Source organism: Plasmodium yoelii, assembly GCF_900002385.2.
Source record: "Plasmodium yoelii strain 17X genome assembly, chromosome: 10".
Lineage (NCBI taxonomy): Eukaryota > Apicomplexa > Aconoidasida > Haemosporida > Plasmodiidae > Plasmodium > Plasmodium yoelii.
The window spans coordinates 72,630-93,900 of NC_036182.2; the positions used below are offsets into that span (position 1 = coordinate 72,630).

A 21,271-nucleotide genomic window follows, 5' to 3' on the forward strand; every position below is an offset into this window, starting at 1 on the left:
ATAATTTTAATATTACTTTTAATTAATATATATACATTCCAATTATATTTTAACATTTTCAATAACTTTATTTTTATTCCTACATATTCCAAATTATAAGTATTTCTTATTGGGTAATTTTATAATATATTTTCCCATCTTTTCCATTTTTTAAAACAACAATTAGCACTGAACCCGTACTTATAAGCTTAAATAAGTCTTTGAACGCATATTATTTTTAAAATAATACTTAGTAAATATTAAATATATAAATACCTACTGATGATATTTTAAAGTATAATATAAAACTATGTTTAATTAGGTTCTTATATTGCACTTTAATAGGAGAGAGATAAGATATATTTGCAATTTTAATATATATATTTAGATAAATATTCGTTAAATGCTCTACAATGTTCATTCTTATCTTATATATTTTATTTTTATAATTATCAATGTATATACAATCAACTCATTTATTAAAAATTCAATATTTTATTAATTCTATGGTAAAACAACAATAATATAATATGCGTTAATATGGAATAATAAAATGATATTTAACATGAATTGAGTCTTTAACAGTTTCTTTATTTATCTATTTTTTGAATATAAAACCACATATTCAAAATTGAACCTTTAACAAAAACATAACATTAATACCCTTATAATGTAATATTATTTGCCTTCTCTATAAAATTAATACTAATGTTTAATTATATGAAGGTTTCACAATATAACAATATTTCAATATTAGTTATTGAATAATATTTTACCAGTTTATATGTATAGGTATATAATATTACGTTATTCTATTTATCATATTATTTATAATTATTAAAACAAAATATGATAAAAAATTTATTAATATACATATATTTTATTTTTTAACTATTTTAAAATATAATTTATATATACCTCAAAACTATAAAGTTTAAAATTAATAGTGATTAATTTAATATTATACCTTTATTGGAAATAAATTAATGTATAAAGAACTATTTCTATTATTTAAATTTAAAACATTAGGATAAAATGATACTATACATAATTGTTATTTTAAAGGATAGTATTCATATATCTATAATATAATTATTTATTAATATGCATATTTTTATTGTATTATTAAAAATGTTAGATGCATAATATGCCTTTTGTAGATAACGTTGTATTGTCGATTCTCGATCGATAATTTATGAATCTATATTTTATGACTATCCATTATTATAGTTCATTTGGAGTAATATAATTTAAATCAAAATAATAGTGACACTGCTTATAAGTTTTACTAAATAAAATTTTCATAAAATAAAGAAACATATTATGATATGCATAATTCCATATAGCTTTGGGTTATCAAGGCATATATAATAGGCAATTGTGATAAAGCATAATATAAATTCATATATAACCAACATCTATATTAATATATGCAATATAGACATTTTATTTTAATCATATTAAATCGGCATGATCACTCAATTATATATATTATAACTTATAAAACATGTTACGCAGTTCATTACATATTAGCTTATGTCCCTTCTTGGTTGCATATTTGTACTTTTGATTTCATCTTGTGATTAAAAATACAGTATAGTACATATATTTAATTAGTGTTCAAATTATACAAAATTAAATTCAATATAATACTTATCCCTAACCCGAATATGGGTTACATAGACACAACCCTGACCCACATCGTAAAAACTATATAAAAATTATGCAAAAATTATTTCCCAATAGACAACTTCTTAACATATATTAATCATTATTAATCTTCGAATCATATATTATTGATTCATTTTCTTCTTTATATTTTTTATTTTTTCTCTTATTTGTTGTTTTTTAAATCGTTTCCGAAATCCAAATAACGAATACTAATATAAAATGTTAAGAAACGTATGATTTTTTTGTTAACGTTTAATATATATAATGAAAATAATTTTTCAAGTCCTTATTATTTACCTTATAAGAAATTCCTAAAAAAAATGCTATTGCACCAAATATCGATAAAACTATAAATAATTTGTTTGTTATCGACGAACTTGATGGTGCATCTTCAGAAATTTGTTCAAGAATTAAATGAGAACTTTGTTCAAAACTTTGTACACATTTTTTTGGTTTTTCTATCGCTGGGAAGGATGAATTGGGACATTTAACATCACTATATTTCTTTTTAAAATTATCATAATCATTTGATAAAGTACACAATAGTTTATTATAGGAACTATCATTAGTAATACTAGAATCTCCATTAAGTTTATTATATGTTTCAACAAATTCATTAGCATCACTCAAACATTTTGTGCAATCTGACGTTCTGTCATTAAATCTACTATACATTTTACATAATGATTTAAATGGAGCATAAAATTTAGACAATTTTTCATTAGTAATATTCATCAATTCTTTTTTTGTATATATAAGATCATCATAATTACGACAACCATCAACACCATCTATAGTATTTTTATACTTATCTTGATTTTTTATATATACATTATAAAAAATTGTTAGAATGTTTCCATTGTTTTCCTTTAGGTTTAACATATGACTTAACCATATGAGAATGTATTCAACAGCATTGATATTATTTTTTACATTATTATTAAACAAACCAGAAGGCCCAAAGAATTTATTAATTAAATAAAAAAATACAGCATTCATTTTTTCGAGATCAGCTTTACATTCATTGTCACCACAATAACTAGTTAAAAAATTATTTTTTTTAAATTCATATTCTCCTTTATTCAATGTATCGGGGAATGCATCCCATACACTCAGAAAGCTTTCACACTAAGAAAACATTTAAAAACAGTTATTAGAAATATATATTATTGAACATTTGATTAAAATAAAGTTTAATGATATTTAAATATAATACAATATCAAAAATGCATATACCACTTTCTCATTCATTATAATTGGATTTTATTTTTGATTTGTAAATTGAGTAGAATCATCCTGTTTTATATAGACTTCCCCCAGCATGTGACACAAATACTTTGACCCTATATATAACAACTGTTTGTAGTTAAATATATTATAAGTTTTTCAATAATTAAATTAATATAAGGTAATAACACAGTACTATTACTAAAATCATATTATACTTATTTTATAACAATTAGCTGAATTACCTTAAATATAGGATTGCTTAATACAGTTTTGATTAAATATAAATATAATAAATTTTATACAAAAAGTGATGTTCTTACTAACATCTGGTATAACTTTATTATAAAAATTAATATAATTTTATAATGAATTTAAAGTATGTTTGAACATAGAAAAGGAATCTATTTATATCTTATGTTTTAATGATTTCAATTCTAAAACTTAAATACTGTATAAATCTAAAAAATACAAAATTATATTATTATTATAATCCTTAAAAGCATATAAATAGTAATTTTTTTAAATATACTAAATATTTATATAGTTATTTCTAATACTATATACCATGTTTAATTAAAATTATATTATTTTCGAATTAAGTTGCATTGTTCCCTTTTTTAATTGCATATACATAATTTTAATATTATTTTTATTTAATATATATCAATTCCAAATATATTTAACATTTTCAATAACTTTAGTTTTATTCTTATATAATTAAATTTAGAAATATACCTTATTAGATAATTTTATAATATATTTTGCACATCTTTCTCACGGTTTAAAACGACAATTAGCACTGTAACCGTATTTATATGCTTAAATAAAACTTTTAATGCATATTGTTTTTAAAATAATACTTAGTATATATTAATTATTAACATATAAATAACTATTGATGCAAATTTTAAAGTATAATAAAAAACTATGTGTAATTGGGTTGGTATATTTGCATTTTAGATAGGAGAGATAAGGGAAGTATGCTTTTTTAAGACAATTATGTAGCCATATAAGATTTACCTATTCTATATAACTAATTATGTCTTATATCCTTTTAACATTAAAACTTTAAATTATGTATATATATTAAAATTATTCATTAAAAATGGCTTAGAATTATTTTCTAAATATATAGTTTGCTTTTATATTTTAATAAATAATATTTTACTGCATGTTTTATAATAAACTATATTTACTTCTATGATGAAAAACTATAAAATTATTAATATTATTTTTCTTGGTATTGTTAATTCTAATATTAGCACATTAACAAAATACTGTTAGAATTGTATTATTTCATTTGATGTTTTGTGCATACAATTTTAATTTTATCATACCTTTAATAATATATATATATCAACGTATTCAAATCAAATGAATTTAATGATTTGTTCGTATTTAATACTTTATCTATTGTTATTACTATTATTATTACTGCTATGTCACTGTATATTACAACGAAATAATTAATTCACTCAAGAATAATACTTTAATCCAATTATTATGTTTCCTTGTTTCATCGTTTTTAAATCAAACATTCTAGAACATATTACTTCGCAATGGCAATATATTTAATTATATATTTGTGAATTTGTATATATATAATAACCTAATAAAAATATTATTAGTTCAAATTAATTATTACATACTTTTTATATATACTTTTCATTAACATATAATTGTATATGCTTCCTAAATTTAACATATTTCAGTATTATTTATTGGTATAGCATTTTACTAGTTTATATGTATAAGTATATAATAATAACGCATTATATCTATGATATTATTTATAATTATTAGAATAAAATATGATATTAAATTTTATTAATATATTTATATTTTTTCTTTTAACTATTTAAAAAATAATTTATTTGTGCCTCAAAACTATAAAGTTTAAAAATTAATAGTGATTAATATAATATTATACCTTTATAGTAAATAAATTAATATATACAGAACTATTTCTATAATTTGAATTTAAAACTTTAGCATAAAATGAAACTATATATAATCGAAAGTTAAAAGGATAGTATGTCTATATCTATAATGTAGTTATTAATATGTATATTTTTATTTTATTACTAAAAATATTAGATACATAAAACATATTTTATAGATATCGTTGTATTGTCGATACTCGATCGATATTTTATGAATATCTATTATTACAGTTCGTTTATCAAAATATAATTTAAATTAAAAAAAATGATACAAATAATTTTTGCTAAATAAAATGTTTTATCAAACAAGGAAACATATTATGTTATGCATAATTCAATATAATTATGGTTAACAAGCTTTATATAATAAATAATTATGATATATCATAATATGAATTAATATATGCAATATAGACATTTTTTTTAATCATATTAAATCGATATGAACACTAAATTATATATATTATAATTTATGAAAAAAATATATGTGACCCTTTTTTGGTTGCATATTTAAACTTCATCTCGTGATTAAACATATAGGGATGGTACATATATTTAATTAGTGTTCAAATTATAAAAAATTAATACAATATAATACTTAATCCTAACCCAAATATGGGTTCCGCAAGCACAACCCTGACCTACAACATAAAAACAATATAAAAACTATGATCAAAAATTACTTCGAAATAGACAGTTTCTTAAAATAAATCAATCGTCATATTCAGAATAATTTATTAATGATCAGTTTTCTTCTTTATTTTTTTAGCATTTCTCTTAAATGTTGTTTTTGAGATCGCTTCCGAAATCCAAATAACGAATACTAATATAAAATGTTAAGAAGCGTAATATTTTGTTGTTAACGTTTGCATATATATAATGAAAATAATTTTGTAATTCTTTATTATTTACCTTATATGCAATTCCCAAGAAAATTGATACGGCAACAAATATAAATCCAATTGAAATAAGTGTATTTTTTGTTACTGAACTTCGTGGACAAGCTACAAGTGGTGAGACATTATTACATTCAGCATTATATTTACTTTCAAAAATGTGATAATCTATTGATAAACTAGACCACAGTTGAGAATATAAATATCCTTTAGTAATATCAAAAGAATTTTTAAGTTTTTCATATTTTTCAAAAAATTCTCTAGCATTTTCTAAACATGTCTTGCATTGAGTATTTTTTTCTGGACCAAATTCACTATACATGTTAAATAATGATTTAAATGGATCATAAAAATTAGATATATCTTTAATATTCATATTCATCGATTTTATTTTTTTTTCTATAACACTCTTATTAATATTTTCACTAGTATCAGAAGTTATATGTTTATCATAACAACTATTTGCTTCTATATAATCAGTATAAAACTCGTTTGATATGATCGTTTCATCTTCTTTTTTTTGATTTAGTTTATAACTTAACCATAAAATAGCGTATTCAACAAGTTTTTCACTATCTATATTTTCATCATTAATATCATTAAACATATTTAGTAACATTATAAAACCAGCGATAATCTTTTGTTCATCACTACTACAGTTATTACCAGGGCAATACAATTTTAATATATCCATAGAATTAGATTCTCCCGGTTTTTTCGGATCATCAACAAAATATGTATCGATCGTATTAATTGATTCCCACTACGAATATATTTTTCGAATTAAACAAAATGATGTATTAATATAATTTGTAGGAATGCAACATACGAATAATATAAGAAAAAAGATATATACCACTTTATAAGACATTATAATGAAATTCTGTTCTAATTTTGAGATTATGCGGGGTGATGTTATTTATATATGTTGTATTTACTTAAGCTCTTTATGTAGCAGTTATCTTTCGTTAGACATATTATTCTTAATTTTAACTTCATGTAAAATAATAATACATTAATATTACTAAAATCATATTATATTTATTTTATGGAAATTAGCTAAATTATCTTAAATAGAGGGTTCCTTATACACTTTGCCATATGTATATATGATGCATTTTATACAAAAAATACTATTCTTATTAACATTTGGTATAACTTTATTATAAAAATTAATATACTTTATAATGAATTTAAAAAATATATACATATGCTTTAATATAGAACACAAACAACGTCATAAAACTCAAATACTGCACAAATATAAAAAATTAAGAAAGCTATTATTATTAGAATCCTTAAAGTATATACTTGTTTCTTATAATATATATTATAGTTTTTTCTAAAATAATACCATTTTCAAATTTAGTTACATCCCCCACTTTCTATGCAAAATATATAAATTTATATTATTTTTATTTAATATAGATAAATTAAAAAATAATTTTAATGCGTTAAATAACTTGATTTTTATTCCTACATATTCCAATTGCGAAGTATTTTCTATTGGATAATTTTATAATATTCTTTACGCATAATTTCCACTCTCTAAAACAATAATTAGCACTGAACCATTATTTATTAATATATTTATAAGATTAAATAAGCCTTTGAATGTAAATAGTTTTTAAAATCATACTTAGTAAATACTAATTATATAAAACATAAATAAGTATTGATGCAATTTTTAAAGTATAATAGAAAGCTGTGCGTAATTAAGTTGTTAAATTACCCTTTAAGAGAAGAGAGATAAGATATATTTTTCATTTTAATATATAAATTTAGATAAATATTTCCTAAATACTATGCATTGTTCATTCTTATCTTGTATATTTATTGATATAGTTATCAATGTATGTACATTCAAATAATTTATTAAAAATTCTATATTTTATTAATTATATGGTAAAGTAATGTTTTAGATTAAAAAATGATTATTCAATAAAAACTAATAATATAATAAGAGTTAATATGGAATAATAAAATGACATTTAACATGAATTGAGTCTTTATCATTTTCTCCATGGATCCAAATTTTTATAATATAAAACCACATTTCCCAAATTGAATCTTTAACAAAAATATAATCATTGATATCTTTATAATGTATTATTTGTCTTTTCGATAATATTAATATTTAATTGTATGAAGGTTTCACAATAAAATAATATTTCAATATTAGTTATTAGTATAGTATTTATTAGATTATATGTATAGGCATATAATAATAACGTATTATATCTATTATATTATTTATAATTATTATAACAAAATATAATTCGAAATTTTATTAATATACTTATATTATATTTTTTAAATCTTTTAAAATATTATTTATTTATACCTCAAAATATTAAGTTTAAAAATTAATAGTGATTAATATATTATTATACATTATGTCAATAAATTAAGGAGCATAAAACAACTTTTATTATTACTAATTTTAATCAAATGTAAAATACAAAAAGATAATAGTAACTACAATTAAAACTTAAAAAAATATTATATATAGTTAATTTTTTTATGTATTACTAAAATATTAGATGCATAAAATTCCTTTTATAGATAACGTTGTATTGTCGAACATCGATCGATATTTTATGAATCTATATTATTACAGTTCAATTAGATAACATGATTTAAATAAAAATAAATATGACAAAAGTTATAAGCTTTACTATATAAAATTTCCATAAAATAAAGAAACATATTATGATATGCATAATTCAATATAGCTCTGGGTTATCAAGTTTTATATAATGAAAATTATGATATTGCATAATACGACTTCATATATATTCAACATATACATACAATATAGACATTTTATTTTAATCATATTAAATTGACATGAACACTCAATTTAATATATTATAACATATGAAAAAATATTATGCGATACATTTCATATTAATGGATATGTTTCTTTGGGGGGCATATTTGAATTTTGAATTTAATCTCGTGATTAAACATACGGAATTATACATATATTAAATTAGTGTTCAAATTGTACAAAATTAAATAAAAATATAATACTTAGCCCTAACCCGAATATGTGTCCCACAACATAAAAACTATATAAAAATTATGCAAAATTTTCTCCTCAATAGACAGTTTCTTAAAATATATAAATCATTATTACTATTCGTGAAATTGTCACTACTCTCCGTATCATATATTAATGATTCATTCTCTTCTTTATATTTTTTAGTTTTTCTCTTAATTGTTGTTTTTGAAATCGTTTCCGAAATCCAAATAACGAATACTAATATAAAATGTTAAGAAGCGTATTATTTTTTTGTTAACGTTTGCATATATATAATGAAAATAATTTTTTAATTCTTTATTATTTACCTTATAAGCAATACCCAAGAAAATTGATACTGAAGCAAATATAAATGCAATTGAAATTAGTGTGTTTTTTATTACTGATCTTCGTGAATATGTTAGAAATGATGGAAAATTACTAGATTGACAATTGCTACATTCGTTTATAATATTATTATAATCATTTGATAATGTAGACAATACTTGATAATAGGGACTATCTTCAGTAATATCAGAATATCCATTAAGTTCTTTATATTTTTCAAAAAATTGATTAGCTATTTTTAATTGATTCTCGGGATTTGAATCGCCTCCATTAACATCATAATACATATTACATAATAATTTAAATAAATCATAAACTTTAGAAGGATCTTTAAATTTAATATTCAACAAATCCTTTCTTTCATTTATGATTTCCGTAAAATTATCATATCCTAGTTGATTTTTTAATGCACTATCACAATCAATACCATCTGTTTTACAATATTCATAATCCGTATTTTTTTCTGTATATTTAATATAAAACTCATTTAAGTTGTTGGTGTCATTAACTTTTTTTAGGTTTAACATATAATTTAACCATATCATAATGTATATAATAAACACTTTAACCTCTTCTTTACTTAAATTATCAATATTATTAACAATAATTTGTTCAAATAAACATAAAAATCCAGCCTTAATTTTATCGAGATCAGTCTCACATTTTTTATCTGAATCTCCATTAGGACAATATTTCTTAAGATACTCATTTTTATCAAATTCGTATTTTGCAGAATTATCTAATTCATCGGGTAAATAGTTTCTCAATACATTGAATGGTCCACACTAAGAAAACATTTAAAAAAGTATAATAAAAATATATGTTAGTGAAACTGTTATAAAATCAAATTTAATAAAATTTATAGGTAATATAACATCGAAAAATATAAGAAAAACCAGGTTTTATTAAAAAAATTATTTACCAGGCGATTATCCATTGTAACTTCATTTTGTTTATAATATGTAAATTATGTAACATTATATTATTTTACGCTTAATAAATGACAAAATAATTGAACCATAATATATAATTGTCTGTGGTTAAACATGTTATTATTATTCTTAATATCAATTTAAATATAATATAGAACAATATATATGTTTATGGTAGTTAGGTAATTGGCTTATTTTTCGGGATGTTTAATACATTTTTTACCATATGTATGTAAATACAATTTTACATAAATTGTTATCCTTAATAATACTCATATGAGCATTATTATAAAAGTTAAAGTAACATTATAATGAATTAAAAATATATCATCTTATACATATGCTTTAATATAGAACATAAACAACGTCATATCTGTTGTTTTAATAAATGGTACCCCAAAACTAATATACTGAAAAAATCGAAACAAATAAGAAACCCATTATTAATATAATACTTAAAAGTATATAAATAGTTATTTAATAAGATAGATTAATTTTTTATATACATGTTTCTTATAACATATAATACAGAATTTTCTAAAATTATAACATTTACAAAATAAGTTCCATTCTTCACTTTTTTAATTGCATATACATAAATTTATAGTTTTATTTAATATATATCCATTCCAATTATAGTTAACATTTTCAATAACTTTATTTATATTCCAATATACCTTATTGGGTAATTTTATAATATATTTTCTCATATTTTCCATTCTTTAAAACAACAATTAGAAATGAACCCATAGTTATTATGGTATCTAAAATCTTAAATATGTATTTAAATGTAGATTGTTTTAAAAATCATACTTAGTAAATATTAAATATTAGCATATAAATAAATATTGATGCAAATTTTAAAGTATAATAGAAAACTATGTATAATTAGGTTGTTATATTACCCTTTAGGAGGAGAGAGATAAGATATATTAGTCATTTTAATATATAAATTAAGTTGAATATTCGCTAAATGTTCTGAATTGTTCATTTTTATCTTATATATTTTATTGTTATAGTTATCAATGTATATACATTCAAATAATTTATTAAAAACTCTATATTTTATTAATTCTATGACAAAATAATGCTGTTTATGATTAAAGATTATTCATTAAACAGTGATAATATAATATGAATTAACATGTAATAATAAAATGGAATTTAACATAAATTGAGTCTTTAACACCTCCATTAATCCATATTTTAGAATATAAAATTATAAATTGCAAATTGGATCTTTAACAAATATATATAAATTATGCCTTTATAATATATTATTATGCGTCTTTTCGATAAAATTAACATTAATATTTAATTATATGAAGGTTACATAACATAGCAATATTAATTATTGGTAGAGTATTTTATTATATATATAGTCGTATTATAATAACGTATTCGATCTATAATATTATTTATAATTATTAGAACGAAATATAATATGAAAATTTATTAATATTCTTATATTCAAATATATTAACTATTTTAAAATATAATTTAGTTATACCTCAAAACTATAAAGTTTAAAATTAATAGTGATTAATCTATTATTATGCCTTTATGATAAGTAAATTAAAGCGCATAAAACTTCTATTAATACTAGTTAATTTTAACACAAATGTAAAATACAAAAAGAGAATAGTAAAACAATTAAAATTTAAAAAATATTGTATATATAGTGCAATTATTATATATTATTAAAAATGTTAGATGAATAAAACATCTTTTATAGATATCGGTGTGTCGTCGAACTTCGATCGATATTTTATGAATCTATATTTTGACTGCCTATTATATATTGGTAATATGTTTAATTAACAATAAAATATATTCATTAACCTGAAGTTATATTATAACATAGATGCATAATCAAAATGAATTTTATTATAACTCATACCCAACTTCATATATAATGTTATTATTAAAGTTATGTTGGCATAATATAATTTAATTTAAAACAAATATGATACAAATTATAAGTTTTACTAAATAAAATTTTCGTTAAATAAAGAAATTATTGCATTATGCATAATTCGATGTAACAACATATTAACAAATTTTATATAATGACAATTATTATATAGCAAATATCTATATTAATATATGCAATATCGACATTTTTTTTAATAATATTAAATCGATATGAGTACTCAATTATTTATATTATAACTTATGAAAAAAGGTTATGTGATCCTTTTCATGTTAATGGCTGTACCCCTTTTTTAGTTGCACATTTAGACTTCAACTCGGGATTAACCATACGGAAATGGTAAATATATTTGATCAACATTTACAGACCAATAAATATTATAAAATTATTAAAAATTAAATACAATATAATACTTAACCCTAACCCGATTGTGGGTTCCATAAACATAACTTCATCCCTGATTTATAACATAAAAATATATAAAAATTATGCAAACATTTTGATAAAAGTTTGTTACTTCCAAATATAAAAATATATTAAAGTGTATTGATCGCTATTTTCAGAGTCATATATTAATGAACCATTTTCTTCTTTATTTTTTTATCTTTTCTTTTAAATGTTGTTTTTTGGTTCGTTTCCGAAATCCAAATAATGAATACTAATATAAAAATGGTAAACATATTATATATTTTTTGATATTCGCATATAAGTAATCGAAAAAATAATTTATAAATTCCTTATTATTTACCTTATAAAAAATTCCCAAGAATATTGGTATTGCAACAATTATCGATAAAACTGGAATTAATTTGTTTGTTACCGACGAACTTGATGGTGTAACTTTAGAACTCAGTTCAGAACTCGTTTCAAAACTCTGTTCAGAAATTTGTGTTGTTTTTATATCTGGAAGTAGCGGAATATCGCTACAATCAATGGTAATACTTTCACAAAAATTTTTAAAATTATTATAATAATTTGATAAAGTAGACAATACTTGATAATATGCGTTATCTTTAGTATTATTAGGATCGTTAAGTTCATTATATTTTTCAACAAATTTTTTAGCACAATCTAAATAATTCTTATTATTTTTGTCGTTTGCATCAATTTCAGTATACATGTTACATAATGTTTTAAATGCATCATAAAATTTAGACATATACTCAAAATCAATATTGAACAATTCTTTTTTTTTATCTATGATTTCCTTATAATTTGTATATCCCGTTATTTCTTTTAATGACTTACTGCAATCTCCACGATCATTATTACAATTAGTATAATGTGTATTAATTTCTATATAATTACTATAAAAATCGTTTAATTTGGTGATTTCGCTTTCTTTTTTTAGGTTTAACATATAACTTAACCATATGATAATGTATTCAGCAATATTGATATCACTTATTTGATTTTTCACAAACAATTGGTCAAACAACCATAAAAATCCAGCATTTATTTTATCGAGATAAGTCTTACAGTTTGTTTCCCCTGATTCTCCATTAGAGCAATAATTCTTAATGCTCCCTAAATCATTAATATCTTTACTTGTATGGCTGTTTAAGTCATCGGGGAAATAGTTTCTCAATGTATCAAACCTTCGACACTAAGAAAACATTTAAAAAAGCATAATACAAATATATGTTAATGAAATTCTTATAAAATCAAATTTAGTCAAATTTATAGCTTATATAATATCAAAAAATACAAGGAAAAGCAAATTTTATTAAAAAATGCAGATACCATGGTATTATCCATTGTAATTTTATTTTGTTTATAATATGTATATTATGTAGCATCATATTATTTTATATGTTTTACGCTTAATAAATGACAAAATAATTGAACCATAATATAAAATGTATGTGGTTAAATATATCATTATTCCTAATATCAATTTAAATATAATATAGAACAATATATATGTTTATGGTAGTTATATAAATTGCCTTATTTTGGGAGATGTTTAATACATGTTTTATCATATGTATATATAATACAATTTTGCATAAAGTGTTATCCTTAATACCTTCGAAATAACCCTATCATAAAATTAAAGTAATATTGTAATGGATTAAAAATATATCTTCTTATATATATGCTTTAATATAGAAAATAAACAACGTCATATCTTTTGTTTTAATAAGTGGTGCCCCAAAACTAATATACTGAACAAATCGAAACAATTAAGAAACCCATTATTACTATAATATTAAAGTATATAAATAGTCATTTTTAAAATATATTAAATAATTATATACATTTCTCTAATACTATATACCACCGTTTTATTAAAATTATAGCATTTTCAAATTAAGTTGTGTTACTTACATCTTTATACAAATTACATAATTTTGTATTATTTTTATTTAATATAAATTAATTCATAATCCATTTTAATGAGACCAATAACTTTATTTTTATTTCTATATACTTCAATTTGAAATATACCTTATTGAGTAATTTTATAATATGTTTTACGCATTCTTTCCATTCTTTAAAACAACAATTAGCACTGAACCCGTATTTATAAGCTTAAATAAGCCTTTGAATGTAAATAGTTTTTATAATCATACTTAGAAAATATTAAATATTAATACATAAATAAATATGATGCAAATTTAAAATATAATAGAAACCTATGTTTAATTAGGTTGTTATATTAGCATTTAAGAGGAGAGAGATAAGATATATTTTCTCTTTTAATATATAAATTTATATAAATATTCGTTAAATTTTCTACATTTTTCATTTTTATCTTATATATTTTATTGTTATAATTATCAATGTATATACAATCAAATAATTTATTAAAAATTCTATAATTTATTAATTTGATGATAAAGTAATGATAATATAATACGAGTTAATATGGAATAATAAAATGGAATTTAACATGAATTGAATCTTTAACCTTTTCTTTATTCATTCAGATATTTAGAATATAAAACCACATATCTCAAATTGAATCATTAGCAAATATACAAAAATGATACCTTTATAATGTATTATTATGCGTCTTTTCTATAAAATTAATATTAATATTTAATTATATGAAGTTTCCACAATAAAACAGTATTTCAATATTAACTATTGGTAATTTCTAGATTATATGTATAGGCATATAATATTAACGCATCATATCTATAATATTAAACTTTATTAATATACTTATATTTTATTTTTTAACTATTTTAAATATAATATATTTATACCTCAAATCTTTAAAATTCAAAATCAATAGTGATTAATCTAATATTATACCTTTATAATAAATAAATTAATGTATATAGAACTATTTTTATAATTTGAATTTAAAACATTAGTATAAAATGATACTATACATAATCGAAAATTAAAAGGATAGTATAAATATATCTATAGTGTATTTGTTATGTATTACTAAAAATGTTAGATGTATAAAAATATTTTATAGATAATGTTGTACTGTCGATTCTCGATCGGTATTATATGCATCTATATTTTATGAATATATATTATTACAGTTATGTTATCAAAGTACAATTTAAATTTAAAAAAATAATACAAATAATAAGTTTACTAAATAAAATGTTTCATCAAATAAAGAAATATATTATGATATATCATAATATGAATTAATATATGCAATATATATATTTTTTTAATCATATTAAATCGATATGAACACTTAATTATATATATTATAATTTATGAAAAAATTGTTATGTGGGCCTTTTCGTATTAATGGCTATGTTCCTTTTGGAGTGCATATTTAGAGTTCATTTCGTGGTTAAACATACATGTATAGTAAATATATTTAGTCAGTGTTCAAATTATAAAAAATTAAATAAAATATAATACTTAACCCGAACACGAATACGGGTTCGACAACATAAAAACTATATAAAAATTATGCAAAAATTATTTATTTCCCAATAGACAGCTTCTTAACATATATTAATCATTATTAATCTTCGAATCATATGTTAACGATTCATTCTATTCTTTATATTTTTTATTTTTTCTCTTAAATATTGTTTTTGAACTCGTTTCCGAAATCCAAATAATGAATACTAATATAAAAATGGTAAACATATTATATATTTTTTGATAATCGCATATAAGTAATCATGGAAATAATTTATAAATCCCTTATTATTTACCTTATAAGAAATTCCTAAAAAAATTGCTATTGCAACTAATATCGATAAAATTGGAATTAATTTGCTTACTATCGACGAACTTGATGTAACTTCAGAAACATGTTCAGAAATTATGTTTGTTATATATGGAATGTATGGGAAATTTTCACATTTATTTTTTAAATTAGCGTAATCAATTAATAAAGTAAGAAATACATGAAAATAGGGCTTATCTTCAGTAATGTTATGATCTATGATATTTTTTTTATATGTTTCAACAAATTGACTAGCTTTTTCGGAATATTCCGCACAATTTGAGTTGTTTGTATAAATATCATTATACATCTCACATAATGTATTAAATGTATCATATAATTTAGATATAATGCTCATATCCATACTTAAAAAATAATTATTTCCATCTATAAGATCCTTATAACCTTTATAACGACCAATATATTGCATATTATTAGTATACTTACCACTATCCTTTATGTATGTATTATAAAAATTATCTATAATGTTATGGTCTTCATTTTTGTCCAGGTTTAACATATAACTTAACCATATCAAAATGTATTGAACAATATAGATGTTATTTTTTGCAACCCCATCGAACGCAGAATCATCCTTAAAGAATTCATTAAGCAAATATAAACATCCAGCACTAATTTTATCGAGAGGATCTTCGCATTTATTAGTACAATATTCATTGAGATGTTTATCATTAACTTGAAACTCTCTGTTTCTGTACAATTGATCGGGAAGCCATTCCCTTACATTCTTGAACCTTTTACACTAAGAAAACATTTAAAAACAATTAATAAAAACGTGTATTATTGAAAATTTTATTAAAATATTGATGATATTTATATATAATACAATATCAAAAAATGTAAAGGAAATTATTATTATTAAAAAATGCATATACTATATCGGCATCCATTATAATGGGATTTTATTTTTGATTTGTAAATTGAGTAGAATCATGCTATTTTATATACACTGCATCAAATATGAGACGCAAATACTTTAACCCTATATATAACTGTCTGTAGTTAAATATACTATAAGTTTTTCAATAATTAAATTAATATAGGATAATAAAATAATATTATTACAAAGAAAAGTTACATTAATCATAATTAGCTAAATTGCCTTAAATAGAGGGTTGCTTAATACATTTTATACAAAAAATTATATTCTTACTAACATCTGGTATATCTTTATTATAAAAATGAATATACATTTATAATGAATTTAAAGTATGTTTGAACATAGAAAAGAAATATATTTATATTTTATGTTTTAATGAATGTCCTTCAAAAATTTAAATACTGTATAAATATAAAAAATAAAAATTATATTATTACTATAACCCTTAAAAGCATATAAATATTCTTTTTTAAAAATATATTAAATACTATATACTTGTTTCTAATAATATATAATATAGTCTTTTCTAAAATTATAATATTTACAAAGTTGTATTGTTCTATTTTCTATGCCCAATACATAAATTTATATTGTTTATAATGAATGTAGATAAATTAAAAAATAATTTTAATGCGTTAAATAACTTTATTTTTATTCCCATATACTTCAATTTGTAAGTATGCCTTATTGGGTAATTTTATAATATACTTTACGCATCATTTCCAAGGTTTAAAATGACAATTAGCACTGAACCCGTATTTATAAGCTTAAATAAGTTTTTATATGTAGATTGTTTTTAAAATCATACTTAGTAGATATTAAATATTAACACATAAATAAGTATTGATGCTATTTTTAAAGTATAATAGAAAACTATGTTTGATTAGGTTATTATTTTACCCTTTAATAGGAGAGAGATAAGATATATTAGCTCTTTAATATATATATTTCGCTAAATATTATACATAATTTTATCTTATATATTTTACTGTTATAGTTAATGTATATCGTTCAAATAATTTATTAAAAATTCTATATTTTATGAATTCTATGGTAAAACAACGGCAATATAATATGCGTTAATATGGAATAATAAAATAACATTTAACACGAATTGAGTCTTTAACCCTTTCACCATTGATTCATATTTTTATAATATAAAACTACAAATTCAAATTGAATCATTAACATATATATAGCATTGATACCTTTATAATGGGTTATTATGTGTCTTTTCGATAAAATTAATATTTAATTATATGAAGTTTCCACAATAAAACAATATTTCAATATTAGTTACTAGTAGAGTAATTTATTATATTATATGTATAAGCATATAATAATAACGTTATTCTATCTTTCATATTATTTACATTTGTTAAAACAAAATATAACATTAAATTTTATTAATATACTTATATTTTGTCTTTTAACTACTTTAAATATGTATTTCCAATTTTTATATACCTCAAAATTATAAAGTTCAAAATTAATAGTGATTAATCTAATATTATACCTTTATAGTAAATAAATTAATGTATATAGAACGATTTATATTATTTGAATTTAAAGCTTTAATATAAAATGATACTATATATAATCGAAAGTTAAAAGGATAGTATGCCTATATCTATAATGCAATTTTTTATTAATATGTATATTTTTATTGTATTACTAAAAATGTTAGATGCATAAAATGCCTTTTATAGATAATGTTGTATTGTCGAACCTCGATTTATATTATATGAATATCTATTATATATTGGTAATATGTTTAATTAATATTAAAAATATACTCATTAATCTGAAGGTATATTATAATGTAAACAATTGTTCCAAATGAATCTAATTATAATTTATACTATGATATATAGTATTATTATACTGCTCGGTTATCAAAATACGATTTAAATTAAAACAAATGATACAAATAATTAGTTCTACTAAATAAAATGTTTCATCAAATAAAGAAATATATTATGATATGCATAATTAAATATAACTCTGGGTTAACAAATCTTATATAATAAATAATTATGATATATCATAATATGAATTAATATATGCAATATAAACATTTTATTTTAATCATATAAAATCGGCATGAAGACTCAATTATATGTATTATAATTTATGAAAAAATATGATGTGGCTCTTTTCATATTAATAACAGTACCCCTTTAGGGGGTGCATATTTTGAACTTCATCTCGTGATTAAGCATACGGGATGGTACATATATTTAATTATTGTTCAAATTATTCAAAATTAAATACAATATAATACTTAACCCTAACCCGAACATGGGTTCCACAACATAAAAACAATATAAAAACTATGATCAAAAATTACTTCGAAAGACAGTTTCTTAAAATATATAAATCATTATTACTATTCCTGGAATAATCCTACTTTTTGAATCATATATTAATGATTCATTTTATTCTTTATTTTTTTAGTTTTTTTCTTAAATATTGTTTTTGAGGTCGCTTCCGAAATCCAAATAACGAATACTAATATAAAAATGGTAAATGTATTATTTTTTTGTTAACGTTTGGATATATATAATGAAAATAATTTTTTAATTCCTTATTAATTACCTTATAAGAAATTCCTAAAAAAATTGCTATTGCAACTAATATCGATAAAACTGGAATTAATTTGCTTATTATCGACGGATTTGATGATGTAGCTTCAAAACCTTGTACAGTATTATCTACAGAATTTGTTACAGAAACTTGTGTTGTATTTATCGGTGGAAAGGTTGAAGTATCGTTACATATATCTTTTAAGCTATTATAATCAGTTGATAATGTAGAAAATAGTTTATTATAGAGACCATCTTTAGTAATGCTGTGATCTTTGTTAAGCTGGTCATATTTTACAACAAAGTTATTTGCATCTCCCAAACATTTTGTGCAATTTGACTTGTCTGCATTATACTCAGTATACATTATACATAATAATTTAAGTGCCTCATAAAATTTAGACATATCTTTAATATCAATATCCATCAAACATTTTTTTGCTTCTATGAACTCCTTAAAATTCTTATATCCCATTTTTTCTTTTAATTTATTACTACAATCTTCATAATTATTATTTTTTATTTTTTTTTTACAATTATTATAATCCGTATTATTTTCTATATGATTAGTATAAAAATCTTTAAATTTGAGGAATTTTTCAGGTGAATTTTGATTTAGTTTATAACTTAACCATGTCATAATGTATGTAATAATAATTTCAATCTGTTCTTTACTTAAACTATCAGTATTATTAATAATATTTTGTTCAAATAACCATAAACATCCAGCCTTAATTTTATCGAGATTAGTATTGCATTTTTTATTGTTTCCTGAACCTACAGTAGGGCAATAATTCTGAATATTCCCTAAACCATGAAAATCATAACTTGTAGATCTGTTTAATTCATCGGGGAAATATATTCTCAAAAGCTTAAACCTTCCACACTAATAAAACATTTAAAAAAGTATAATAAAAATATGTGTTAATGAAACTATTATAAAATAAAGTTTAATGATATTTATATATAATACAATATTAAAAAATGTAAAGGAATTTATTATTATTAAAAAAATACATATACCATGTAGTCAGTCATTATAATGAGATTTTATTTTTGATTTGTAAATTGAATAGAATCATGTTGTTTTATATACACTGTCCCCAATATGTGACGCAAATACTTTAACCCTATAAATAACAACTGTCTGTAGTTAAATATATTATATGTTGTTCAATAATTAAATTAATATAGAATAATAAAATAATATTATTACTAAAGAAAAGTTACATTTATATTTATGATAATTAGCTAAATTACCTTAAATAGAGGGTTAATACATTTTTGATTAAATATAGATATGATAGATTTTGTACAAAAAATGCTATTCATACTAAAACCTGGTATAATTTTATTATAAAAATTAATATACTTTTATAATGAATTTAAATTATATTTCCTTTTACTTATGTTTGAACATAAAAAACCTATAGCATCTCCTTTTTTAGTAAAACATTTTCTAAAACATGAATACTGTATAAATTTAAAAAATAAAAAATTCTATTATTACTATAATTCTTAAAAGTATATAAATAATCATTTAATAAGATAAAATAAATTTTTAAATACTTGTTTCTTATAATATATATATTTTTTTCTAAAATTATAGTATTTTCAAATTAAGTTACATGCTCCATTTTCTATTTAAATTATATAAATTTATATTGTT

At 20.2% G+C, this 21,271-nt stretch overlaps 6 protein-coding genes across 6 annotated transcripts; all 6 read right to left on the minus strand.

The window, feature by feature from the left end:
- Positions 1-1,772: 1,772 nt before the first annotated feature.
- PY17X_1000067 (uncharacterized protein) lies at positions 1,773-2,901 on the minus strand (the record flags this gene model as incomplete). The annotated part of the gene is made up of 3 exons (XM_720583.1): positions 1,773-1,859; positions 1,948-2,778; positions 2,887-2,901. 3 exons carry the CDS (start codon positions 2,899-2,901, stop codon positions 1,773-1,775), a joined length of 933 nt encoding a protein of 310 aa, XP_725676.1.
- A 2,679-nt stretch (positions 2,902-5,580) lies between these two features.
- Positions 5,581-6,590, minus strand: PY17X_1000071 (uncharacterized protein; the record flags this gene model as incomplete). The annotated part of the gene is made up of 3 exons (XM_720037.1): positions 5,581-5,646; positions 5,736-6,482; positions 6,576-6,590. The coding sequence occupies 3 exons, from the start codon at positions 6,588-6,590 to the stop codon at positions 5,581-5,583; spliced, it is 828 nt and encodes a 275-aa protein (XP_725130.1).
- A 2,307-nt stretch (positions 6,591-8,897) lies between these two features.
- PY17X_1000075 (PIR protein) lies at positions 8,898-10,029 on the minus strand (the record flags this gene model as incomplete). Its single annotated transcript, XM_022957895.1, has 3 exons — positions 8,898-8,984; positions 9,074-9,877; positions 10,015-10,029. The coding sequence occupies 3 exons, from the start codon at positions 10,027-10,029 to the stop codon at positions 8,898-8,900; spliced, it is 906 nt and encodes a 301-aa protein (XP_022811307.1).
- A 2,520-nt stretch (positions 10,030-12,549) lies between these two features.
- On the minus strand, positions 12,550-13,715 carry PY17X_1000079 (PIR protein; the record flags this gene model as incomplete). Its single annotated transcript, XM_034637553.1, has 3 exons — positions 12,550-12,615; positions 12,706-13,563; positions 13,701-13,715. The coding sequence occupies 3 exons, from the start codon at positions 13,713-13,715 to the stop codon at positions 12,550-12,552; spliced, it is 939 nt and encodes a 312-aa protein (XP_034493505.1).
- A 2,210-nt stretch (positions 13,716-15,925) lies between these two features.
- PY17X_1000083 (PIR protein) lies at positions 15,926-17,027 on the minus strand (the record flags this gene model as incomplete). Its single annotated transcript, XM_034637554.1, has 3 exons — positions 15,926-16,012; positions 16,103-16,879; positions 17,013-17,027. The coding sequence occupies 3 exons, from the start codon at positions 17,025-17,027 to the stop codon at positions 15,926-15,928; spliced, it is 879 nt and encodes a 292-aa protein (XP_034493506.1).
- Positions 17,028-19,462: 2,435 nt separating this feature from the next.
- PY17X_1000085 (PIR protein) lies at positions 19,463-20,640 on the minus strand (the record flags this gene model as incomplete). Its single annotated transcript, XM_022957744.1, has 3 exons — positions 19,463-19,528; positions 19,616-20,488; positions 20,626-20,640. 3 exons carry the CDS (start codon positions 20,638-20,640, stop codon positions 19,463-19,465), a joined length of 954 nt encoding a protein of 317 aa, XP_022811145.1.
- Positions 20,641-21,271: the final 631 nt, after the last annotated feature.